At 38.7% G+C, this 27,938-nt stretch overlaps 2 protein-coding genes across 3 annotated transcripts in view; both read left to right on the top strand.

Moving 5' to 3' along the window:
- Nucleotides 1-6,612: 6,612 nt before the first annotated feature.
- Nucleotides 6,613-27,938, top strand: part of LOC112562217 — a 32,702-nt gene continuing 11,376 nt past the window's right edge. The window contains exons 1-2 of one of the 2 annotated variants that reach the window (XM_025235314.1): nt 6,613-6,737; nt 8,147-8,308. In XM_025235314.1, the coding sequence (XP_025091099.1) occupies nt 8,169-8,308 (140 nt within the window). In that variant the 5' untranslated portion in view covers nt 6,613-6,737; nt 8,147-8,168. Of the gene's footprint in view, nt 6,738-8,146; nt 8,309-27,238; nt 27,375-27,938 lie in introns of those variants that run through there. The other variant, XM_025235313.1, reaches the window with a different exon arrangement.
- LOC112562218 lies at nt 9,398-16,768 on the top strand. Its single transcript, XM_025235315.1, has 10 exons — nt 9,398-9,457; nt 10,111-10,198; nt 12,126-12,359; nt 12,533-12,687; nt 13,047-13,206; nt 13,464-13,564; nt 13,927-14,170; nt 14,884-14,985; nt 15,370-15,652; nt 16,162-16,768. Exons 3-10 carry the CDS (start codon nt 12,140-12,142, stop codon nt 16,463-16,465), a joined length of 1,569 nt encoding a protein of 522 aa, XP_025091100.1. The 5' UTR covers nt 9,398-9,457; nt 10,111-10,198; nt 12,126-12,139; the 3' UTR covers nt 16,466-16,768.

The raw sequence follows: 27,938 nt of genomic DNA, 5'->3' as shown, positions 1-27,938 counted from the left end.
GCCCCCAAGGCGAGTTTTTGAAAAGGTCTGTAAAATAACTCACAAACACCGTGCCCTTTCCCCTCCTCTCAGTTTCTCAGCCTTCCCTCTCTTAGTATCTTGTTCTTACATCTCCTAACATTCTTTTTCACTCACTCCGTCTCCATTTTTGCGTTTTTTCATTTGTTTGAGTGGACGTGGATACGTGTGCATTTGTGTGTGTATGTGATGTATTTATAAGTGTGCAGACATACAGATAGACAGGTAGGTAGATAGATAAATAGATAAAAGGACAGCTCCAAATAAGGGATTACGAAAGTGACTAACATACAGCAACTGCATACATGCCTGCTATATACATATTACAGTTGTTGAGCCACATGCATGCATTAATTAGCGGTTTGGGGTGTGGTGAAGAAGCAGAACAAAAGTTGGTAAACACATCCCTTATTGTTTATAACTATATGTACGTTCACGTCTATACAAACCATGCATACGCGTGTCCTATCAGACATCCACCCAGGTGTACTCTTAGCAAAAGGCCTGGGAAGAGGGAACTAGAAAGGCATGATTTCTCTTCCTTCTCGTAAATATTTTGTGGGGTAGTTGACTACCCACGTTTCATTACCCCACGACAAACCCTTTTTTCCCAGAAAAGCACTCAAGAGAATCGGTGAGAGACGACCCAGGAAGGTGCAGCTGCTTCCAGTAGCCTGTAATTATGAAACGAAAACACCTCAAGACTACCACCTATTTTCGTCTTAGTTTAAAAAGAAATTGGGAAGGGGGTTAGGACTAGGAGGGAAGGTTGCACATCCTGGCAGTTGTGTTCTCCTTCCCTTTCAAAAGACATCACATGAACTCTCAACCCTTAAGAATTTGCCGTCTCGAGAGTTTTGAAAAAAGAATCTTGCTGTGTGTTTCCCGCCTGATTACTCTAGTTTCTGTGTGTTTTTGTCTACCTGTATATAGGTTGGAGGATTAGACCTCGGATTCTCCTTGCACCTGTCTTTTATATTTTCTCCTTGGCGCCTTGGTGTAACGAGAGATTACACTTTGCGCTTCATGTCTGCTCGGAAGTTTAAAGGACCAGTAGGGATGTATTTTTATGATCGGGTAAAGCTCAGTTCAAGATCTTATTTACCCAATTCTGGGAGAATATTTCTTTTCCGTCTTAGAGATACACATCTACAAACATCATCACATAAACGGGACTTCTGTTCACAGGTATGTCCTTTTCACATTTGGCCCTAGCTCTACCATTGGTTGAAGTCTTCCCAACATTAGCATATCAATGTAAAGTCGTGAATGCACAGTTGTGATGATGATCTTTTTCTGTACCTTATACTGTTTTGTAAACATGTATCTCGAGAACGGAAGGAGAAGATTTATCAATAGCTTAACGAATAGTTCCTCGCATTGAGGCTTACCTAATTAATATTCGCCTTACTCGTCCTTTAATATCTGAGCGAGGGTTTTACGTGCAGTAGCTGCACGATCTCGTTTGTGTCAAGTGCTAATGAATCCAATGAATACCCGTTGGTGGCAGCTAAACCCTTTCAAGAGCTTCTTCCTTGCTTTATTCAGCTAGGAGGACTCTCGACTTTAGAGGGTTATAGAAGTTAGGAAAAGCAAAAAAAAAAAAAAAAGGTACATAATAGGAATTTTATTTCAAGATGTACAACAGTTGTTGAATGCAATAATACCACTTTACACCTCACGGCAAAGTTAATGGCAAGTTTGTTTTTTTTAAAGAAATAGACTGCTCGTACAGTAGAATCAAATTTGCCTTTAAGGTTTTCTTCACAAAAATTTCTGGTCCAAAAATTATGTTCAGTGAAGATTCAATCCACCTATAATTGAAATAAAATAAAATTATTTTTGAAACATCTATATTTTGTTCACATCTTGACACCTAGTAAACACTCACTGACTCACTTCCTGTTGACACCTCTCTGCACAACAGTCTGACAATGTCTTCAAGACTCAGCCCTCTAATCCTTTTCATCCGTGGACGGTAGCATTCAAAAGAAGGTAATGCTTGTGAGCAGATAAACTATGTGAATATGACTTTGAGGATTTCCTTTCAGAGGCTACCTCAGAGCTGCACCCAGTTGCACAAAGCTATTTTCTATCACAAAGCAGGCCTTTGTATCACACCCCGTCCTTCGTCTTTTCTAAAGAAACAAGTTTGGCTGTGGCTCATGACTTGCTGGGAGACTTTGACATACAATTAATCTTATCTACCTCATGCATATATGCCATACACCCACTCCTCCTTTGCACTTGCATTGAACCCTCCATTCTCTGAAGACAGATTCTTGTTTTATTCCCATGGCTATATCCGACTTGTTGCTTTTACAAATTCAAAGTAAAAAAGAAAATTTCCAAACTTCTCTCAGCATGTTGCTACAATGGTTCAAGAATAAATCATCATAAAATATCAGGATGGATACGGTTGATAAGCAGTGAGCTAGCTAATGTGAAGTCCTTCTGCTCGGTCAGGAGAGGTCTCCGGGAGGTGAGGTATTATAATATTGTAAACATGTTGTATCCTCACACGGTCATGCGTCTCGCCCGTAACTCACAGTATTACGTTTTAATTAAAATGAATAAAACATGAATGAAAAGAAAGAAATAAAGAAGCATGGCTGCTTGAATAAAAATCCATCGAGCTCCAAAATGTTCTCAGTTAAATCGAAATTCCTGGAATGCGAGCGTTTCAGATTTGCACAGTTTGCCAGAATAAAAAAAAAATCAAAGTGGATGACTAATGTGTCGTTTACCGTTTTGCACGAGTGGATTTCAACAAAAGTTTATAATGTCGCTGAACTTTTCAGTAACCTTACTTTCTTTTCCCACGGGAAGCTTCACACACTACTTAAGAAATGCATAAGAAACTTATCTGTGAAGCTCATCCAGTACCTAAACTAAAACGGCAGTTTCGAATATCAAGAAATAAAAAGTAACAAATACAATGATATGATAATCAAATGGTAACAATGACAATTAAAAAAGGTTCGGAAAATGATTTCTGATTCTGATTTTTGGAAGTTCTGAATACCCTTTGTTGGTAATCCAGTCCACCCGGTAAGTCAAGTCTTACTCTATTTATTTATAGAGTCGATCGCATTATGCCAAGTTCGACAACCCAAATAATAATCTCCTCCACCCCTAACTATACCAAGCCACGACAAAGTGACCCACAAATCAAGCCTATCCCATGATAAAAATAAAGAACACGCAACAACAGACTTCTTATGTCCAAGGCCAGTGCCAACAAACATCCTACTGATGTTCAAACAGACCTTTTCACGCCAAACATCCGGGTCACATTCGAAGAAAGTGGAGCCAATGTCGAAAATTTTTCAGTTTCTGCAAGGGATACAATTCGTGACTTTTCAATAGAAAAAGAACGTTTAGCTAAAACAAGTTTGATAATAGGCTGTTTGTTCCTTTTTGTGTGGGGTTGTCACTACAAGCTGTGGTGAATGTTCCTTTCTGGTATGGAACGGGTAGATGTGTATGCTCACACCCACTGAACCACACACAACTGCACGTTTTGTCACGTGTGATTCAGAGCAGATAAGCTCCCAGGGAAAGAGAAAGAGGTCACCCAGACCTGTTCGGGGCAAAAAACAAGAATCGGACCTAAAGGTAATGAGAATTAATAGGTAAAGAGAAAAACGAAATATTGGGAGAAATGGAGACTAACAACTTATGTTTTGATGAGGATGATGATGATGATGAGGAGGAGGAGGAGGAGGAGGAGGAGGAGGAGGCCAATGAGGATGATATCACAGTTTTAAGGAGAAAGTCCTGTCGTGCATTAGAAGAAACCACTCGATGGCGACACTCACCCCCAAAGAACAAAAATCTACATAAAAATAAATAAAACAAATCTCAACAGGCAGGAATGTAAAAATTTGTACTTCAGGGTATTCTTGTTGTGCTACTCTTATTAAAATAGTTTGTGACTAACGGGAAAAGATCTACAAGAGAAAAATAAATGTCAGAAAAAGGACATCACAATGGATGTTGGTCACGTTGGTAGTAAACCTACCAACACAGTGTGTTTTGTTAGGAAAGAAAAAAAAACTTCTTCAAGGTTCCTGAAGAGAAACACACCAACAGGAAAGTTTGAAAAAAATACATATTGAGCAAACAAAGGCGATAAAGTGTCGGTCTTTGGTCATAAAATTTGAGTAAATTTTTGAGGGAGTATATTATACATCCAGGACAGTTACAATGAACTTTCTCAAGTGGATAAGAAAACAAAAACATGCGAGACGAACGAGGGCCATAAATACGTTAAAATGCATGTTGAGAGCACTGCGTGCACAACATTCAACCCATCCCTCACCTTCTCTTATCTTTTACATGTCCTGATCAGTTGGGTATCCATTTCTAAAGGAGATCGAGCGCACCCTCTGCAAGGTGTGATAAGGCTGTGATTCACCAACAGGTTGTCAAGACAATGAGGAATAATTTAAATGATTTTGGATACAAGGAAGTAATGTAAAACCAGGTTATGGAATAAATATATTTTTTTTTACAATAGAGTGGTTTTCTCCAGTTTCAGGAACGGAACAGTTACACCTGTGACGGTGGAAATGCGTGCCAAGCGTTGGTGTGAGTAAACCTGCATTAGGGGCACGTATCCTAGGTGACATGAGCAAAAGGTCAAAAGCAATAGCTACATGCCAAAATCCCTTCAAAAGATCGCCTATCAAACCCATCCGTCCTCTGACCCTTAATAAGGTCGGTCAACTCCTGTTCGTGCCGTCCTTCGCGAAGCTAGGACTTAACGGAGGGACAAGTGCACGTAAGCACGAACACACACTCAAAAAACCCAAACAAAACAATACACGAAAAAAATGTGCTGGCTGATGAAGTCTTATTGTGAATAAACCTAGCACGCAATATCCAGCACTCCCACGTCTCGCGTCCATAACCTCGACTGACCTTTGATCCCATTGTGCGTAACTCGCTCGAGTCTGTAGTGTCACGTGACATATCTGTTTTCCGGAGATGTGATTTTGAGTTCTTGTTTTTTGTTTGCTGTCGCGTACGAAGCAGCCGTTTGTGAGAGAGTAAACATCAGGCTTGTGTGTGTTGTGTGATGAGAAATAAGAGTCAGGAACTAGCAGTCTCCGCATTGTTAAACAAAGAAACATAGACACCGGAACTTACATAAGAGACAATCAGTCTCCGGCATCAGGAAGGTGAGATGCATTCATGAGATTGCTCAACACAAAGCTGCTTCAGTCCTGCTGTCCTCAAGAAGTTTGATAACTCGAGAAGCTTCCGCATCCGCCTCCTCCACGAACTGCTGCAGCACTTACAGAGAAAGAAGATGATGGTGTAGACACTGGTCTACTATTTTTTAACTGTCAGAATTTGGGATGACTTTCTTAAAAAAAGGTGTCTTACACAGTTTCAGATGATAGTAAACTATCCGTAGGAGTGACTATTAACAACAAGAATAGACTAGAAGGAACAGGATCGAGTTGACAGGATTTTCAGGACGTTTGGAGCATCCTGGTTCTGATTCACTCAAGAGAAACCTGACTGAAGACATGTAATGGAGTCACAGGGAATTGTGAAGTGAACATGAAGGTGACATCTGATTGCTCGATAATATCTTCCCCACCTTCCATTAAAACAGTCACAATCTCGGGGACGTTCCGAGAACTTAGCTCGAGTGCATATCACGGGTGGACGCAAGAACACTGAATGAATACATGGTAAAATTATATTCCTGTGTGTTCTCTCTTGAGTAGAAATAAAAAGGAGGCTATTCATAAACTAGCTTAATAAACAATGAAACACAATCCACATTCTTATATTTTAAGAGTGCACACTTTTATTTGACTGATAAAAGAGCTGCAGGCAGACAGACAGGCAATGAAACTCGAGAGGAAAGTGAAATATAAAAAGAAAAGCAAAAGGAGTAGGAAACAATCATCTTATAACAATTCTCTGCACAATTCAATTAAATTTTTTTTCAAGATTACATGATCTGAACAACAACAAAGATTCTGCGACAAGTTTCGGTAAATAAAATAAAAAAATAAATAAAAATACAGAGAGCGAGAGAAAGAGCGAAATAAAATGTAATAAAAAAGAAAACCCTGTTAATACTGCAAAGAGAAACCATATTATCATGAACCATAACAGTCTATAGATCAGGAAAGGTGTAGTAGTACGAATTTATTACACCAAGTACAGTAAGCACCCTAGGACCTGTGGTGGCCAGTATCTGTAGCGAGAAACACAAACTCGCATGAAAGACTAACTGGCAGTCGTTCATCCTGGACAGATGGATCCCCTACCGCGGTTCCACGTAGCCGTATTTTGTCAGAAAAAATATCCCCCTCCCCCCTCCCAAAAAAGGAGAAAAAAACATACAAATACAAATGAATGAATACTATTTTTTAAAGAGTATCAGCAATAGAGATGGCGGTGGGGAGGTCACGTGAGTTAGGTCAGGCATAACAATACTGTTTGAGGTGGGGATAATCCGTATCTGATATAAACAAGGTGTTTGGGTACCACTTATCTGGGTATACAAAAGATCCAGGAAGTTTGGTCTGGGTAATCCCCAGTTTCAGAGATGACGTCAACCAATGAGTAGAACCTTTAGAGTCACGTGACTCCTGACAGACACCCATAAATACTGGGAATCGGTTGGGGTACAGGGTACTCAAGACGCTCTAAACACAGACAGCTATCTTGATATCATCTTTAGTATTTGTGTAAGTACAGTTGCATGTATTTTCTTCTTTCTTCTAATTTTTAAAATGTTTTACAACCGTGTGTAGCTGATGCTTACTAGGCTCTTTGATAATAAGAGCTCTTACTCACTTCGTCTGTATTATTATTTTGTACTCCATTCCATTCTCTTGATCTTTTTCTCTCTCGCCTCGGAATTTTAATGCTTTTGCTGTTCCCAGTGGTCACTGCCTGATTTGTAGAATTAATTAATGCAATTTTTACTTTCTTCATAAGGTGTTTTAGTTTTTTTTTTAATTTTAAAATCTTTATGTCACAATGCCCATTAGTCATTTAGTCTACAACCCTTCCATTGTCAAAATGCATGTGATAGTCTACCGAGGCACAACAAAGTCAAGTCTTTCTCAGCGCATATGGCTTTTACGAGGCTTGAAATATATTTTAATATTTTGGTGGCATCATTATAGTTCAATGTGCAATTACTGTTATGTTAGATTAAACATTTTATTATTTTTTTATTTTTGTATGAGTTAAAGTATTTTTTAAATTTAAAGCTGTTGAAGTGGACTCGAAGCCTTAACAATAAATTTAAGGCTGTTACAATTTTTTTTAGCTCTCCTTTGTTTACCTATCTGCTTATCTGAATTGTATTGAGTTTGTGTTCTTATGCGTATCTTCTTCTGACGAGACAAGTATGCACAGCCGTGGGTCAGACACACTCATGCTTGAAACACACACACAAACACACAAATACCTGCATGAAACACTCATTTCCCCAGTCGTAATGAGAGAAGATCATTATAGTTATTGTTTAAACTACTAGTACAGTAACACACACTCGATGGCTCGATGCTAGGGAATCACAAACAACAGAATTATTAGAAATCAGGAGAAAGGAGAAAATTCACTCTGCTCTTCTGACCTGAAGAAGATGAAGTGCACGCACCCTGCTGGCCTGTCTTGAAGGTGCATTCGAGAACGGGGGGAAAGGTCAATCGTTTTTAATGTGATTCTAGAACTGGCAGAACCTTTATGCGAATCTATGTTAAAGTAGTCGTGAGAAGATACAGGAACCACTCGTGACAAAGGTCGTTATCGTCGATAACATTGTGCCACCGACCTATGTCCACAGATAAACTTTCTGTTTATTTACTTGTACTTCACTGCACTGGCCTAAATAAGTGTTTACAGAGAACAATCTTTTGAGTACATTGGACAAACTGAGGATGGGGGGAAGGTAAGCGGTAATGTTTATTTGACTGCCCCTGTCACACCAAACATGGAGACGTAGACGTGAAGTCAGGACGTTGATAACAGGGACCACGCGTTGTACAGACGAGCACCGGTGGGCGGATGTAAGGCGTGGTTGAAAAAAAATTTAATTTACTTATCGAAAACTGTTGAAAATTTTTTACCTTTATATCTATTTTAGAGTTCTCTCGAGAACCCGGAAGATGGCGCTCTTTATTCTGCTGGCCACGGTGCTGGCGGTTACTGTAATAACGCCGGCAACAGCGCAAGTGGATTCCACGCGTGTCCCCGAGACCAAAGGAAGTGACGTTGTTGACGCTGTCGTTGACCTTATTCGGTCAAAGTAAGGACACACACACACGCGTTCGAGCGCATAAAACACACACACACACACACACACACACACACACACACACACACACACACACACACACACACACACACACACACACACACACACACACACACACACAATATCATCAAGTTATCTTTTAACAAAGATGAAAAAGATTATGTAATGGCTGTTGATTTTGGACATTGGACATACTATAAAGTATTTAAAAGTCTAGAGACACGCGGACGTCTGGGGCAAGTGCTGTTTTTCATTTAGGTCACAAAATTATTTATTGACAGGCATACACAATATCTATATCTATGGTATACATCTACATTTATACAAACTAGCAAAAAAAAAAAAAAAAATTTCATTTATATTAGAAGAAGAAATCGAGTGTTACTGTTAAGCCTTTGAGCTGGAAAATAGATCTCATTCTGATATCGGTGGGTTTACCGCATCCTTCATAGCAGATACTTTTTGGTTGTCACTGACATTGCATCTTCTCCGAGCCATCCGCCTTTCTTGCGACGTCTGGCTCAGCTTGAGTCGGGAGACGTTTGGATCCCAAGACATACGAGCTGGCTATATGGCGGAATCTGGCAGGTTGTGTATACTGAAAACTAGTAATTGCTGGAAGTTTCTTTCTTCTTACAGGTAGATATGATGTGAGTGAGATATGTCGTTGGATTTCGTTTCTAAAAACTGCCTAGGCATGTTCTAGACATATCACTGATCATTGTCAATTGTGTGTGCAGAATGATAGCAAACTAAAAATGTCATTTAAAGATGATGTAATTTCTGAGAATTTCACTGAGCTTCTGTGCCTATGTTGAGTAGGACCATGACTGTAAGTGTTTCAACTTCCCAAGTAAACATTTACCTGTCGTTTCTGGTTTGTGGAATGAGATTTAAAATATTTCTCTCCGTTTCTCTCATCTCTCTCCATCATGATTAATGTCTTTGTCTAGGTTGACAGCCAAAATGTTCATGCCACAGTCACGTGCACTGGAGTTCAAAGCTACTGCATCATCATCAGCAGCCGCCCTTCAACATCACTGCAACAGGTCGCTACTCAATCTGCGTAACCTCTGTATCGGGGTAGCGCGGCTCTTACTTATATAAAACTACAACTCCAGCTTTCCCGCCGACGTTGAAGTAAGAATGTAATTCTTTTCATTCAGAAATTGCGCTAGATGTTTAATAAAATGATCAGAGGACAAGACATAAGCCAGTGCTTTAGTTACACGACTTTGTGTTGGATGGTTTATGTACTTCCTGTTTAATTGTAGAATTGTATACTTCTAACAGCAGAGAGGGAAGAGTTTGCAAGATAAGAACTGTTGACAACTTGACAGCAAACGATTTGTAGTCTCTTTGTGACTTTTTGCTTTTCGAATTGTACGACTTGTTGTCAACATCCTGCGTACACTCTTTCACCTGTGACTGATAAACAGTTTATGTCAAGGCCTTTCACCTTTCACCTTGGAGTGATAAACACTTTATGTCAAGCACTTATACTTTGATGTTGTAAGACACCAGTGAAACGCACATGCAAATACACCTGTGTACACAAATGAATGATATTGAGGGCATAAATGCTCTTGTCTCCATTGGCTTTCTTATAATCAAACTTAAATAATGAGTGTTCATGATAAGTGGTAAAAGTTTTATACATATATATGTAATAAAGTAAGCATTTATCCTGTGAAGTTCACACCTGCAGTCTACACACTGCAATTTCAAAAATCAATCTTTTGCTTGACTCCTTGATATGGTGGAATAAACTTTATTACACTGAACATCCACAGAGCCAAGCCGCTATCTGGTCAACATATTATCGCCCTGGACAACCTCAATCTATCTTCATAGAGAAGTCTGCAAATGCCACGCAATTCGGTAAGTAATGCGATGTATTGTCCACTCAATAGAATTATGCTGCAAAACAAACCTGTCTTTGTTGAAAAAAGAGCTAAAAATTTCTAGAATTTTTCACAAACCCCTAAATGTATATATCATAAAAGCCAGACTACTAAAATTTATCGGTGTTTGTTTTACAATTTTTTTTTCGGACACAAAGTTTTTACCACTTATGTGATGCGTATTGCTAAATCCTAAATTCATCATTTTAAGGAGACCATTGTACCTCATGGTGACAATGATCTCAGGGTTTTCATTCTTATGAACATGTCTGTAACATCAAGAAGCGATCAGCACAACATGATACAAAACACAACTGCGATCTAAACATACGCGGAGGCCTGCATGTTATTATTCATTCTCCTTCCCCGACAACAGGCAATCCACCCCCTCCCAATACACTCCTGCAGGACCCACCCACTCATTGCCCTCACATACACACCCAGGCGCGCACAAACACCCACTACCCACTTCCACCAACCTGGCGCGCACCCAACATGCACCTACCCCACCGAACTCGAGCACCCACTGCCTACCCCACAACAAACACCCAGCTCAATCGACATTGTGTGCACAAAGTATTAAAAGTCAGCGCTGAAGAAAGCTGCATTTTTTAATATATAAAATAAAAAAAAACACAACGAAAAGCGAAACTTATGACAGAGCATGAAAATATCCTAAGGCAAAAGGAGAAAGATGTTGAACATGTAAAAGAAACAATTGGTAATAGAATTTTTTTTATTTTATGGGGCGGTATGTTTGTTAACGACGGGAAATAAATATTTCAGGAGTCGAATTTTCTTGAGACACAAATATTATTTAATAGATTTCAACTATAATAAAACATAAGCTACAGTTTTACCAAGTACTGTGGTCAACAACTTGTGTTTTAATAAAAAGGTGTATATAGGGAGAGAGATTGTGTGTGTGTGTGTGTGAGAGAAACCAGAAGAGAGAGACAAGAAAGGAGAGAAAAAAAGATCGTGAGAGAGTGAGAAGACTTTATCTTCCCCCTGCACCGTGCCGGCCGATGTAATTTTATAAAACAATAACATCAATACCAAAAAAAAAAAAAAAAAGCTAATTTCTTCATACGTGTAAAATGATAAATTCAAAACAAAATAGCGAACGGTCTATACCACAATATTTGGTTTCTTCCCGAGACAAAATTAACCGAGACGTTATAGTCAAGGTAACAAATATAATTTACTGCTTTATTATTTATTTACTGCTTTACTATCGACCGTTCATAAACATAGAGGAAGATTATAACTGATGCCTTAAAGGTGCGTTGAGCCCATCTAGCAGACCCATGAACCAATATTGCGGTAGGGATAGAATTTTCTTATGGTGTTGAAAATGGCAAATGGCCAACATTTTCTCTTTTAGCAGTTATTTCAGATCGTTTAAGCCTCACTAAACAATGAAGGGATCTATATGTGTTACTATGAACAAATATTTGCGAGCCAGTACTTAGCCTCTAAAGTGGGCCACCTGCTTTTACTGTAAAGTTAAACATTCATCAAGTCTTTAGATAATAATAAGGTGTCAGTACTAGAGGCCGCATCACACTGTTCGAGTGAATTGATTTAAGCCAAAGATTTTTAAATACTTGAACAAACGATTTCACGAATTAGTTTTGCTGTAGGTTTCTCGCCCTCAACTCCCTATTGCAGTAGAAAAAAATGAAAGTCGTTTGAAATTTGTTTAAAATGAATAGATCGTTGTATGGAGCTGATCACAATCATATAGCGATTGGATTTTTTTTAAGAGCTCTGATTATCTTTTTTTTATATTTTAGTTCCTGTTTTTTTCAGAAGAATGTTATTAAGTCTGTTTAAGCTATAAGTACAATATTCCGAAGATCAATGACTAACCGAAAGTCATTTTTTTTCTAACTTTACAGACTGCAGCAATCCTATGGATGTGGCCTTTATCCACGACAGCTCGAGTAGTGTGAATGAGAAGGACTTCGGACTCAGTCTCAATTGGACAGCGAGCTTCGCGGAGTCCATGAATGTACCTTACACTACAAAGTTATCTTTGACTACCTTCGACTCTTCCACCACCGTCAGGTTCTTGTTCGACGATTACAGCACCAAGGCTCAGGTCGTCTCGGCCATTAAAAGAATCGTCAGAAGTGAGTGAAGAACTTGTTTTGGTCAAAAATAAACACACTGGCTTGCCTGAATATTTTATTATTCTGTATGTTATTATTACTTTTTGTTCTTGTTATTATAACAACAGCAACTGAAGTGGTGGTAAGTTATCTGCCCTTATGACAGTTGACTCATCATGGCTGTTCTTTCTAAGCTTATGGAGGGACAAACACAGCCAAGGCACTGAACACAGTTCGCACATCAGTCTTCCCGATGGCGAGAAATGAATCCAGACATGTGGCCGTGCTGATCACAGACGGACAGTCCGACAGCTTCACCGAAACAGTTGCTGCCGCAAATCTTCTTAAAGTAAGTATACTAACCTGCAAAAATCTAGCTTAAGTACAAATAAGCACATCACAGACATTATTTTCTTTTACTATAATTTTACTCTTTAGAAAGTTGATAAAAATAAAGACTGGTTAAATTCTTCAAGAATACAAACATTTATTCTACATATATACCCATAATTTGAGTGAATATTCTCCACTAGCTGTTCCTGGCTTGTCAGTACAAACATTACCACGCCTAGAAGAAGGTTAAACACACATGAAAAAAGGCTACATATATTGAAAGAGCTGGTATAGGAGTATCGGTTAACATGCCTAGCCAATCCAGTAGGTGAAGCAGAAGCATTCCCACAAATAATAAAGACATTTTGTTTACAGGAGTCAGGTGTGGTCGTGTTTGCTCTTGGCATCGGAAACTACAGGCTTTCGGAGTTGCAGGCCATCGCCTCGCAGCCGGTCTGTAGTCACGTGTTCACCCTCACTGACTTCTCTCTCATCAACAGCATTATTTATGAAATCAAGCGCAGCACTTGTCAGGGTAAGTGTTATCCCTCCTCTTTATTATCTTCCGAAACGTTGACTGTAATCCTTGTTCGTCCTCATATTTTAGATACAGCATCACCGGGTACCTGGAACCATTTAAAAATGTTTATCGACATCGATTGTCGACTTTACTATATTTAAAACTTTCAGCTTTTTCACTTTAATATTGTAATTCAAACCGACGTAGCATATGTTTAAGGATTGTAATATTAAACATTTATTTGAAATTAATATACAAACTCCATGTTGCAGCCCCAAAAGTTCTCACAGCTCCAACTAACGTGTCGCAAAGCACCACAGAGCCGTATACCATTTCTGTCAATACTAGCATCATTGGACCTACAAAAACAATAGTAAGCCTCCTTGTTTTCTTATTTTCTTCTTTAGCCGTTATATTTCAATTGTTAAGATTGATATAAAAGGGTCTTAAGACCTAGAGAAATGTTTTACAGGCTGTGAAAAAAAAATCATTAGTTGTATCCTGCTGTAAAAGCGCAATAAGCTAACTGTAAATTCACTGCACTTTAAAGCCAAACATGTTGGTTCAAACCTTGTTGGACCTGTGGCTACAATGCTCAACAGTCTTCCTGTTATATGTGGACCTATGCCTATTTGGTCATTTCACATTTGGCATTTAAATTTCGGTCTTTCAAGTATCGAGCTGGTGATGACAGCATCTCTAATGAATGCTAGCTTCTTGTTTTGCCTCCAACAGGGTTTTGACGTGCGGTGCGGGACGCTGGACATCTACGTCTCCTTCACCAACCCGCGCCCCAGCTCCGCCCTCTTCTCTGAGCACTACACCGCAGAGGACGGCCGGCCGGCCTACCTGACGTCATCAGTGCTGGAGGATGGCCGGCAGGTGTACATCACAGTGGTCGGCAAGGAGCTGCCCACGTCCATTGCGGATCTTCAGAAATGCTCCAACTTCAGCTACACTGTTTCCGTTGTGGACAAGCGTGAGTTGGTGGTCCTGCTCGTGTGCTTGGGGTCTGTGTTGTCTAACTTGTTATTTCAGAAGTTGAGGGTATCTATGCAATTCTTTTTGGTGTCAGGATATTGAAGGAGGAGCAAAGGTAGTAAGAATCAAAAATTAAAGAGAACTAGAAAAATAATCTTTTAAAAAATTAACGTAAAATTACAAATAGGAACGGGAATGAAAAAAATTAGACAACTCCAAGCAATAAATTAAAAAAAAAAAAAAAAGACTGAGCAAAGCAGTAGACGAAAATAAAAAGAAGAGCACAAAATAAAACTCAACTAAGCACAAGAAAAACAAAAGCAGACAAAACACAAACACAAACTAACAATTATATAAAAAAAACTCCTAATTAAAAAAACAACAACAAAAAATGAAAAACAAAAAAGAACAAAAAGACAAGGATAATATTAAACAAAACAAAAAGAACAATAAAACACAAAAAGGCAAAAGTTTCGTTGAAAATACTTTTGTAATTGATTTTAGGTAAACAAAAATTAGAGAGGTTTCCATTTCAGTGATGGGTAAATTCGTGTGTACTCATGAGACACCAAAGCACGTGTGTCCGGCTCACCGTTGGACATCTGAGTTAAGAATGAGATACAGAAAGACTGTGTATTTGTTTAAATGCCTCTGAGAGCATGAGTAGCGACGTGTCATGTGACTGATCACGTTCTACTTTCGCATTTTTAGCCTGGGAGATCACGTGCTGCAAGAGCGGCGTGTGTCGCAAGTGCACGGACAGCGACCTGCTTCAACAGAAGGACGTATACAGCAAATTCTGCAGCAGCAACAGTAAGCTTTTCTCTCCTCACTTCCTTCCATCCATGGGTTTGCTGAAATTTAAATATACTTATATGCACATATTTCTTTTATTTTGGTTGGTATCTTTTCCGTCTCTGCAAAAAAACAAAAACAAAAAAAGAAAAAAGTTCATTAAGTGTGGGTAGCTACGATATCCAGTAACAAACTTTGAGAGGATTGAGTTTCTGCAATTTATAAACGATCGTAAAAATGTCTAAGTACATCAATCCCCCAACATACTTCTATTGAAATACTTTTTTGACAAAGCATCATCAGCTGTTTAATAGGTTTCTTACATAAGACACAAACTTATATCAAGTGTCATAATATATTATCTTCTTGTTTTTTACTCTATTTTCATGTTGTTTGACTCAGATAAGGTCGGGTACGACAACCCTTGCACGCTGCAAGCCTTGAGCCAAGGCCGCGATGTCTTCCCCTACCCGTACGACTCCACCAAGTTCATCAGGTGTGACGCCATAGGCAACCCATACGTCACCCTGTGCCCTTCAGGGCTAATCTTCGATTCCGAGGCTCTGAGCTGCGGCAACAAGGGCTCAGACCACCCGGGGGCTACACTGTCCGCCAATAACCCCTGCACGCCTGCAAATCTGAGGACGGGGCTGTTCTACTACGCCGACCCAACCAGTAAAACGAGGTCAGAGGTTATTTTTTTATCACCAATCTTCCTCCCAGAATTTTATTACTGGTGAATGACTTTTGCTATAGTCTGCCTTCAAGCTATTCTGACTGCAGTAATGAACGTTTTATAATCTGGGCTTTGTTTTTAAACACCTGCATTTGTATGAATGTGCATGTTTGTTATTTTATTCTTTTTCATCCCTTCTCATCTTACCCCTCTATTATTTGTCGATCTCGTTATTTTTACGTAGGCAGGTTGTCGGGCAAAACAAAGAAAGAAACAAACAAAGAAACAAAGAAGCAAACAAACAAAGAAACAAACGAAGAAACAAGGAAACAAAGAAAGAAAGAAAGAAAGAAACAAACAAACAAACAAACAAAGAAAAAAAAAAGAAGAAAGAAAGAAAGAAAGAAACAAACAAACAAACTGCGCGCGCACATTGTATACACGTTTGCACAGACTGACAGACACACACAAACGAACACTTTCTCTTCTTTTTCATATCGAATTTTCTAATAAAACAGATTCATACAATGCGACGAGTGGGGCAACGCCTGGCAGATGCCCTGCCCCAGCACCCAAGAATGGAACCAGAACATTCTCACCTGTGACTACCCCAAGACAGCAGCTCCCGTCGCCTCCAACCCGTGCGCAACAGCCGTCCTCTCCGGCAAGTACTTCTATCCTCACCCGTGCAACCATCGCAAGTTCATCCAGTGCGATGCCTCCGGCAAAGCCACTGAGATGAATTGTCCCTCCAACTTGTTCTATGATCCTAACATCATGGCGTGCGATTTCGAGGACCGACAACCCGGAACCAGCTGCTGATCGCGCTCCGATAGCCTCCCTTGCTCCCTATATCAATCGTGATTTTGTTCATAGAACTCCAGTAGTGACAAGTAGCGGGGAAGACATCCCATACAGTTCTCTTGTAATTGCTAGTGATTAGCAGATTTTTACCATAAACATTACTTTTATTTTTTCATCAGTTTTCTTTCAGCTTGTAGATTTTGCTTCGTAGAAAATTGTTTCATAAATGTCATGTTTGACAAGAATTTGTTTCCTCACAAATGTCCCCGCATGCTGTAGAAAAACATCCCATGTGCCATATAGTTGTGAGTATATTTTTTCGAAAACAGTTTAAAAATAATATGCATTGTTTAAAATAACACAAATTTAAACATTTGCTCTCACGCACTTAACATTCCTACGTATATACGTTAGATTGTATATATGTAATATTACAAATACAGTGGAACCTCGGTTAGCGAACGCCTCGGATAGCGAATATTTCGGTTAACGAACAAAAATTTCGATAAAAGTTTGTCTCGGATAGCGAACACAATTTCGGATAACGAACAGCCACGTGAAGCACACGTGACCGACCAGCATGTCATCATTCGCGCTCGAGACACAGTTACCATCAGTCGTTCCTTATCTGTGCGCATCCTTCTTATTTAGTGATTGTTGTGCTTTATTTTAATAAGACAATCCTCAATCATGGCTCCAAAGAAGATTAAGAGCAATTAATAGTAGTGAGGTAATGACAAGGAAGCGGCCAACAAATGAATTGAAAAAGGAAATGATTTCAAAGTATGAAGGTGGCATGCGTCTGTCGGATATGTGATGTCGTATTACCGAAGAGTTTTACAAAAAAGGCAGAAGGAGCTGACACTGGACAGGTTTTTTCCTTGAACCTCAAAAGGAAGTCTCCCCCGATTTTATAATATCACGTGTGCTCATGGAGGGGGAATCAAAGCAGTAATTCCACCCCTTCCTCCCCGCAGCTGCTTCCAACCACGCCGTCAAAACGGCAAGTTTTCTGATGTTTAAATGCTTTCGTTAATGTTTTTATGTTTATTGAACTCCATTTATATTGCATTATAACTGTTCTCATTAAAACAAATACCTTTATAGCCTGTAACTTTCAAATATTAGCGAGTCAAAAGGGGCTGGGAACCAATTAAATCTATTTCCCTTATTTCTTATGGAAAAAATTGTTTCGGATAGCGAACATTTCGGATAACGAACAACTTTCCAGAACGGATTAAGTTCGTTAACCGAGGTTCCACTGTATGCATAAATATATAAAACCCATTAACTATTGTAGACAAAAACTAAAGTTTCTCCCTCCTGGGCACTTCAAATCAGCAAATCGCGCGCGCGCGCCCACACACACTGTACTTTAAGGGGAAAATATAATGGAAAAAATGCTAGCATAGACAGCTTTTACGAGGTTTGTTCAGTATTTAGTTATGAATTTTTTATAATGAATTTTCTAGCTTGTAATAAAGTCCATGTCATACTTAAGTCTACTGATGTTTTTGTTGTTATTAAAAGTTACTAACATTTGTGTTTGCACTTTTTTTTTTTAGTTGAGTGATGCGAACTTCCATTTCACATTTACAGCAACAGAGAGAAAAGAACACAAACGTAATTTTATATGCGTATGCAAGAGCTGACATCATTTGATTTTATTGTCAATTATTGTTTACATCTCCTCCTTTACTTTATAGTTTTTCATTTTGTCTGTAAACTTATTTTACCAACCTTTTATACTTTAAAAACCAAATAAAACGAAAATTCTTCAGGCATTCTGCTATACTTCATTAAACAGCAGCTAAAGGAATGTTAGTCCTGAAGGTGGCAGAAGCAGCCTCTATATGGTGATGGAACATCTTTCCGATAAAAGGACATTGTTAAAATACAAAGTGAACATCAACCCTGATGGTAGAGCTTCTGCCACTGTCTTTTGAGATCTTTTCACGCATTGGCTGCTTCAACCAATGTCTTTTGAGATCTTTTCGCTCATTGGCAGGGATGGGCAAGCTACTTTTAATTTGTAGCCGGCTAGGCTACAGCTACTTTCTTTCAAAATGTAGCCGGCTACACTACAGCTACAATTTTGCAAAAAGTAGCCAGCTACTTTGGGCTACTTTTAAAATGTAGCCAGCTTCTTTTGGCTACTTTTAAAAGCGTGATGTTATAACAAGTTAGCTGTAGCCAGCTGGCTGTAGCAACATACACAAACATCAAACATACACACAAAACACTATTACTTGCTTTACAAAATTTTTATTATAATAATGAAACGAAGAACTGCGGATATACCGACAATTTTATTTAGTGAATCCATAAATGCTTTCATTCATTCCTTGCCCCCTTCCTCCCCCGGCCTTTTTCACACAATAAGTACACGTATTTCACGATTATATTAAACATTCTGGATCTTTTTCCTCATCCTGTTTTAGTGACAAAAGAAATTATATAAGTTTTCCGATAAACATTTGTTTTCTATAACTATTTGTTCCCTATTACTTAGAAATGAAAACTAACAGATGCTTAAGTATCAGGTACCTGGTGGAATTTTCAATAAGTTAGGTTATGTGGTGATGAAAAATGTCAACCTCTTATCAATACTGTGACAAATGAACAACAGACCATTGAAATAAATGAGTTTGCATGGGAATATAAGTAAAACACTGCTTAATCTAATTAGGCAAGCAGATCATAAGGCATTTTTTTTCTAACACTGACACTGAAAACAAAGAAAGGAACACAAACTAATTGTTTCCAAAAGCTGATAGGGTGAAAAGTATAGTCCTGGCATACTAGAATAGACTTTAATTATATAGTAGGATGTCAAATGTAGCATATAAACACTGAAATATATTTTTCAAAAATGATCTGAGATCAGGGCTTCTGCTAAGGCTAAATTCTTTGGGGTCCCAGGGACCCCTTCTTCAGATTTCTAAGGGGTCCCAGGCTAACTCTAAGGGGTCCCTTTACAATGTGAAAAAAAAAAATCAACAAATCAACATACTTTTTTCAACTGCCTTTCAGGCACACAAAGCACTGTAATGTCTAGTCAGAAATGATGAGATTTCTGTGCCATGATGTCTGTGCAAGCATCTGTGATGAGCTTATGCTCATTGTACTTGGGCTGCTCATTTTCTTTCCGTTCTAGGGCAATGAATTTAACCACGCAGTCAACGACTTCTTTGAAATAAGTTAAATAAGCTGCACCTGGTGGTGGATGGGAGAGGGTGTATGAAAGTATGGATGCCTCAGATGCCATCATTCAAGAGGAAGTTCTCGATCGCAACCTGGCAATTAATAAGTTAGTGAGAACTAGAGTTGTAAGAAACATCAACGAGAGGTGGCACGTTGCTAAAAGTATAAAAGTTGGGATAAAAAAAACTGGTGCAAGGTAGAAAAGCGAACCTCGGCAAGACGTGGCGCCCTCAGCTCAGTGACATTCAGTGGATTCTGAATGTTACGTAAATCATGAGATGAAGGGGGATCGAACTTTTAATGCGTACTGTACGCAATTTTTTGCGTAAGCAGAAGCCCTGATTAATCTGATACAAGATATATTTATTTTAAATCTTTAAGCTTGAATTTCTCTGTTTGTCGTTTTTGACATCCAGTCCTAAACTATAAAAACATATTTCTCAAGATTGGCTTGTGCTACAGCAGTAAAATTTTGCAATTTTGTTTAGAAATGCATAAGCTACAAAGTGATGCATTTGAGAATATGGTATAAACATTACTTTTGATAAAATTAACATTTTTCTAAATATTTTCTAAATATTTAATTGTCACATTCACACTGAGTCGGGGGGTACCATGTCTGATTTTTATATCTCCTAGAAATCTTGAGATATCAAAACGCCTTGTGTATCAGTTTTCTTATCAGTGCCTCTAGTTTACAAAAAAATCCAAAAACCTTTGGTATATGACTTTATGGTATTGTGTAATTTGTTTTTTAAATGCTTGTACGTTTTGAAACAAAAACGTTGATTAAAGTCACAATTTTCACTTTAGGTACTCAAAAACAGTTTTAAAGTGCTATATTTATGTTATTTTGTTACTCTATATTTAAAACCCTTAAAGATATTTAAAATATGGATTTTAATTTTTGAGTGTACCGGTAACCTTAAAACAAATCTACATTCTTTTAGTCCTTCATGGAATTGAATTTGACCAGAACTTTGGCCTCGAAGTTGCTGTCTGTCACCCTAGTCCGCAGCTTTTGTCATGATAAGTCCTGCCAGACTGAACAATCTCTCAACAATTCTTGCATTTGAAACTATACCCACATTTTGTGGCTTCGCAAAATGTAAAAAAATTTCAAATAAGGCTGGAAATTGATGGGTACGTCCATCTTCGTTTTTCAAATCGCTCCCGCCACATGGACGACCCGGTACTTCCGGTTACTGAGCGTGCGAGACACGTGGGTGTCTGGCTGTCAAGACACCGAGCAGTGAGAGCAGTGGCTGTCGTCGTCTTGCTGACACGCTGTCGACGAATGGTCGTGTAACCAACACGTCAAATGGCTACGTAGAGTGGCTGTCGTACCAGAAATAACACAGAGATTGAATTCCACACTGAAGTTTTCTTTAATTCAGTATCTTTTTCTCAGCAGCTGGCCTAACTTCTCTCTCTCTCCAATTCACAAAGAGGTCCCACACCACTGTCAGCCCTGCTATTTATTCTCCCTCCCCTCGAACATTCTAGCACAGACATTCTATTTCGTCGCAATAAAGACATTTTTGAACATCGCTACATTGTTGAACATCATTTCCTCCCTCGCGCAAAGACAAGACATTTTACTTTGAACATTGCTACATTGTTGAACATCATTTCCTCCCTCGCGCAAAGACATTCTATCTTTTACATTGCTGCCTGCTGAACATTCTGGAATATAGATGCAAATCTACAACCCAAAGACATTATACTTTGTACACTACTAGAGTGCTACAGTCGTGAAAGTAGCCAACCTGTAGCCAAGCTACAGCTACTTTCTAAAATGTAGCTACGGCTAAAAGCTACTTTTTTTTAATTTGTAGCCGGCTAAGCTACAAGCTACAAAATTTGTAGCCGGCTACAGTAGCTGTAGCTAGGCTACAGCTACTCCCCATCCCTGCTCATTGGCTACTGGAAACCTATTCGCCATTTATTGTGGCCACCACTTTCGTATACTTTCCTGCACTTTCCTCCAGGTGATGTTGATGATGACGACGGTGATGACTGTAATGTTTGTAGGAATTTATTCTTTACATGTCTCCTAACCTACAGGTACACAGTGTTTCTGAATCACTTTATCAAAAGCTTTGCAGACCGCTGACAGTTTAACTGATGATAGTGTGGAAAACAATCCTTTAGTCGTTGTATTTATAGAAAGAACGATGGAAAATATCCATTTTCCTCTAATTATTTTAAAAACCAGTATTTTAAACAGCTTTGTTCTCTTTGTTTCGTTTAATTTAGGTAATAAAAAGGATTTTTTGAAAAAAGATAAAAACATTCATCATTTATGCTGAAGTAAATTAAAAAAAAAAAAAATAAGAGAAATGAAACAGAAATTGATAAACAGCGTAAATAACTAATAAAATCCGATTCTTCCAAATGCCTGCGATGTAGTTTCTAAATGGACTTTGAAAAATGTGTGTGTGTGTGTGTGTATAAGTGTGTGTGTAAGTGTGTGTGCGCGTGGTTTCTTTAAAAAAAAGACGGGTTAAAAAAAGTCAAATCATCCACGAACATGTACTTATCGAAAATATTATATATTAATTCCTTACTGAAGTAATGAGGGCTTAAAATGTTCTTAAAATTTAATGTGACACGTAAGGCTACAGGCCGTTCGACACACCGGTACACACGAATTTGACCGATTTTCAAAAAATTATAAAAAAAATAACTAAAAGAGCTAGAAGAATAATTCGATTTGAAAATGATAGATCAAAATGTGTAAAATTTGAACAATCCTACTTGATACTTGCTTGCGAGCTCACTTTTATTATTGTAATCCATACAGAATCGGGTAGATGAAGTAGAATTTTTTTCTACACGTGGTTACAGAAGTTGTCACTCTACACGAAGTCTAACAAAAAGATGACTTATAGGAACAAATTTTGATCTTTGAAAAGCAAAAAGAAATGCACACACATTGTTCTTGTCCATAAAAATTCACAAATGATGCCAGAATTCTGAAAATCCGAGGAACTAGACTGAATTTCTCCTATATCGTCTGGCCATTTTTTTTTTCAAGGGAAAAGAAAGGTTACTCTGGGAAATTGACGATAATTCAGTCAAGACAGAGTATCCTCCCTTTACAAGGGAAGTAACTGTGTTCAGAAATACCCAAGCTATCGTAACTTAGCGATTTCTTTACTAAAAAAAGCGCTCTAAACGCCAAAAAAAAAAAAAAAAAAAAAAAAAGTAAATAAATTATAAAAAAAAATTAAAAACACGACGGTCCTGTATGCCCGCCGCGCGGAAGAGGACTGTGCGCGGGTGCGGGAATAGGACACCGCAGTGTCGCTGAAGTATCTCATTGCCGTTGTTAATAATATAAGAAATATATATAATAATATAAGGAAAAAGTTTTTATCTGCTTCTGTGTATACATATACAAGCACAAATACACACGGACAGACATAGTAGTATATATTGACGGGGATCTTGCTAAGTCTTTACTGCTCTCTCACAGGCTTGACCATGAGATCCGTCCACTTCATATCGGCTGTTTCCCCACTACAAGGTCTGTGCTTTTACCACGGGAAAGTAGACCCTACCATTTGTGGGGTGGCTAGAAGGCATAGGCAAAGGGAGATAACACTGACTGATAAACGGGTGTTTGACATGTTGGCGAAAGATCCCATCGATGGAAGGATCCAGACAGACATTGTAGTCACGTGTTCACAGTCATGCGTACTGGCCCATCTGGGGATCAATGCATACGTGTCCAGGTTGGTCTGCCCCGGTCACGTGGCCTTTGGTCGGGCTTGGAGAGGACATGAACAAGTTAAGCACACTGAGAAGACATGACGGTATACAGAAAACTGAATAACATGCTGGATCGGTCGAACAGAAGACGAACAGTTAGTCGCTTGGTGGAACACCAGTAACCTCTACACCAGGGGTGGGCAATTAATTTTCCCAAGGGGCCGGATGAGAAACTGGGATGGTTCTAGAGGGCCGGACTAATATAGTTAACTCAGTTTTACCCAATAGTGTATATATAGTATATTTACTGGCGGGCGGGCCAGCGGGCGGGCCGGTCAGAGACAGGAGGAGGGCCGGATCCGGCCCTCGGGCCGGCGTTTGCCCAGGTCTGCTCTAGAGTCTACAGGCTACCCCACATAATACTGAGGACCGTCGTACAAGGAAACGATAATGCGGTCCACGCTGTGGCAAGCTTAAAAAAATTAATTAAAAAATAAAAAAATAAAAATAACTCACAAACAGCTTGCCCCTTCCTCTCCTCTCAGTTTCTCTGCCCTCCCTCGTTCAGTATCTTGCTCTTGCATCTCATCCTAAAATTCTTGTTAACTCACTCCGTTTCCATTTTTGCGTTTTTTCATTTGTTTGAATGGACGTGGATACGTGTGCATTTGTGTGTGTATGTGATGTATTTATGAGTGTGCAGACATACAGACAGATAGACAGGTAGGTAGATAGATGGAAGGACAGCTCCAAATAAGGGATTACGAAAGTGACTAACATACAGCAATTGTATATATGCCTGCTATATACATATTACAGTTGTTGAGACACGTGCATGCATTAATTAGCGGGTTGGGGTGTGGTAAAGAAGCAGAACAAATGTTGGTGAACACATCCTTATTGTTTATAAGTATATGTACGTTCACGTCTATACGAACCATGCATACGTGTGTCCCATCAGACATACACCCAGGTGTACTCTTAGCAAAAGGCATGGGAAGAGGGAACTAGAAAGGCATGATTTCTCTTCCTTCTGGTAAATATTTTGTGGGGTAGTTGACTACCCACGTTTCATTACCTAAGGACAAACCATTTTTTAAATAAAAAATTTCCCAGAAAAGCACTCAAGAGAATCGGTTAGGGACGACCCAGGCAGGTGCAGCTGCTTCCAGTAACCTGTAATTAACCTCAGGACTAACACCTATTTTCGTCTTAGTTTAAAAAGAAATTGGGAAGGGGGTAAGGACTAGGAGGGAAGGTTGCACATCCTAGCAGTTGTGTTCTCCTTCCCTTTCAAAAGACATCACATGAACTCTCAACCCTTAAGAATTTGCCATCTCGAGAGTTTTGAAAAAAGAATCTTGCTGTGAGTTTACCGCCTGATTACTCTTGTTTCTGTGTGTTTTTGTCTACCTGTATATAGGGCGGAGGATTAGACCTCGGATTCTCCTTGCACCTGCTCGGAAGTTTAAAGGACCAGTAGGGATGTTTCTTTTATGATCCGGTAAAGCTTAAAATCTTATTTATCCACATCTGGTTGAATATTCCTTTTTTGTTTTAGAGATACACATCTACAAGCATCATCACATAAACGGGACTTCTGTTCACAGATATGTCCTTTACACATTTAGCCCTAGCTCTGCCATTGGTTGAAGTCTTCACAACATTAACATATCAATGTACAATTGTGACCTCTTGTGTTGATGATCTTTTTCTGTACCTTGTACTGTTTTGTAAACATGTATCTCGAGAACGAACGGTGAGGGTTTATCGATACTTTAACGAATAGTTCCTCGCATTAAGGCTTACCTAATTAATATTCGCCTTACTGGTCCTTTAATATCTGAGCGAGGGTTTTACGTGCAGTAGCTGCACGATCTCGTTTGTGTCAAGTGCTAATTAATATAATGAACACCCGTTGGTGGCAGCTAAACCCTTTCAAGAGCTTCTTCCTTGCTTTATTCAGCTACGACGCTCGACTTTAGAGGGTTATAAAAGTTAAGGAAAAAAAATGCATAATAGGAATTTTATTTCAAGATGTACAACAGTTGTCATTGTTGAACGCAATAAAACCACTTTACACTCGCGGCAAAGTTAATGGCACATTTTTTTAAGAAACAAACTGCTCGTAGAGTAGAATCAAATTTGCCTAAAAGGTTTTCTTCACAAACATTTCTGGTCCAAAAATTATGTTCAGAGAAGATTTAATCCACCTATAATTGAAATAAAATAAAATTGTTTTTGAAACATCTATATTTTGTTCACATCTTGACACCTACTGAACATTCACTGACAGCTAAGCTCCCAGGGAAAGAGAAAGAGGTCACCCAGCCCTGTTCGGGGGCAAAAACAAGAATCGGACCTGAAGGTAATGAGAATTAATAAGAGAACAACGAAATACTGGGACAAATGGAGACAAACATCTTATGCTTTGATGATGATGATGATGATGATGATGAGGATGATGAGGATGAGGATGAGGATGATGATGATGATGAGGAGGAGGCCAATGAGGATGATATCACAGTTTTAAGGAGAAAGTCCTGTCGTGCATGAGAAGAAACCACTCGATGGCGACACTCACCCCAAAAGAGACAAAATCTACATAAAAATAAATAAAACAAATCTCAACAGGCAGGACTAATAAAATTTGTACTTCAAGGTATTCTTGTTGTGTTACTCGTATTAAAATAGATAGTTTGTCACTAACGGGAAAAGATCTACAAGAGAAAAATAAATGTCAGCAAAAAGGACAACACAATGCATGGTGGTCACGTTGGTAGTAAAACTACCGCAGTGTGTTTTGTTAGAGAAGTACACAAAAAAATGCTTCAAGGTTCCTGAAGAGAAACACACCAACAGGAAAGTTTGAAAACAAAACACATGGAGCACACAAAGGCGATAAAGTGTCGGGCGTTTGGTCATAACATTTGAGTAAATTTGTGAGGGAGTAAATTTTACATTCAGGACATTTAAAATGAACTTTCTCAAGTGGAGAAGAAAACAAAAACATGCGGGACGAACGAGGGCCATAAATACGTTAAAATGCAGTCTTAGAGCACGGCATGTACAACATTCAACCCATCCCTCTCCTTCTCTTATCTTTTACATGTCCTGATCAGTTGAGTATCCATTTCTAACGGTGGAGACTACAGATCGAGTCCACCTCTGTTAGGTGTGATAAGGCTGTGTTTCACCAACAGGTTTTCAAGACAAGAGGAATAATTTATATGATTTTAGATACAAGGAAGCTATGTAAAACCAGGTTATGGAATAAATACATTTTTTTACAATAGAGTGGTTTTCTCCAGTTTCAGGAACGGAATGTTCACACCTGTGACTGTGGAAATGCGTGCCAAGCGAAACTATAGAGGGAAGTGAAATATAACACGAAAAACAAAATGAGTAGGAAATAATCATCTTATAACCATTCTCTGCACAATTCAATTTTACTTTTTTTTTCAGGATTACATGATCTCAACAACAAAGATTCTGCGACAAGTTTCAGTAAATAAAAAAGGGAGAGAGAGAGAGAAAGAGCGAAATAAAATGTAATAAAGAAGAAAAGATTGTTAATACTGCAAACTAGAAACCATATCATCATGAACCATAACAGTCTATAGATCAGGAAAGGTGTAATAGTACGAATTTATTACCCCAAGTACAGTAAGCACCCTGGCACCAGAGGTGGCCAGTATCTGTAGCGAGAAACGCAAGTTCGCATGAAAGACTGCACTTTGTAGAAAAAAAAAAATCCTGATATAAAAACAAGGTGTTTGAATATTCCTTATCTGGGTATACAAGGTACTTTTGGGAACACAAGAGATCCAGGACGTTTGGTCTGGGTAATCCCCAGTTTTAGAGATGACGTCAACCAATGAGTAGAACCTTTAGAGTCACGTGACTCCTAACAGACACCCTTAAATACTGGGAATCGGGTGGGGTACAGGGTACTCAAGACGCTCTAAACACAGACAGCTATCTTGAAATCATCTTTAGTACTTGTGTAAGTACAGTTGCTGGTATTTTTCTGTTTTCTTCTTATTTTTAAAATGTTTTACAACCGTTTGTAGCTGATGCTTACTAGGCTCTTTGATAAAAAGAGCTCTTACTCCCTTCGTCTGTATTATTATTTTGTACTCCATTCCAGGCTCTTCATATTTTTCTCTCTCTCCTCGGAATTTTATTGCTTTTGCTGTTCCCAGTGGTCACTGCCTTTTTTATGGAATTAATTAATGCAATGTTTACTTTCTTCATAAGGTGTTTTAGTTTTTTTAATTTTAAAAAACTTCATGTCACAATGCCCATTAGTCATTTAGTCCACCAACCCTTCCTTTGTCCAAATGCATGTGTTCGTCTACCGAGGCACAACAAAGTCAAGTCTTTAACAACTCACATGAATTTTATGAGGCTTGAAATATAGTTTAATATTTTGGTGAAATCATTATCGTTAAATGTGTAATTACTGATATGATAGATTCAAAATTTTATTTCTTTTTTTATACGAGTTTTAGTATATAAAAATTTTTTAATTTAAAGCTATTGAAGTGGACTCGAGGCCTTAATAGTA

Source organism: Pomacea canaliculata, linkage group LG4, assembly GCF_003073045.1.
Source record: "Pomacea canaliculata isolate SZHN2017 linkage group LG4, ASM307304v1, whole genome shotgun sequence".
Lineage (NCBI taxonomy): Eukaryota > Metazoa > Mollusca > Gastropoda > Architaenioglossa > Ampullariidae > Pomacea > Pomacea canaliculata.
Note: the sequence above shows the minus strand (reverse complement) of the source record. Positions and strands in the feature narration are given on the sequence as shown.

Excerpts from the sequence above, each read along its gene's own strand:
- LOC112562218 (XM_025235315.1), top strand. The coding sequence starts at position 12,140 with ATGGATGTGGCCTTTATCCACGACAGCTCGAGTAGTGTGAATGAGAAG. Across the intron at positions 13,207-13,463 it reads CAAGCGCAGCACTTGTCAGG|CCCCAAAAGTTCTCACAGCT; the intron begins GTAAGTGTTATC and ends TCCATGTTGCAG. Across the intron at positions 14,171-14,883 it reads TGTTTCCGTTGTGGACAAGC|CCTGGGAGATCACGTGCTGC; the intron begins GTGAGTTGGTGG and ends TCGCATTTTTAG.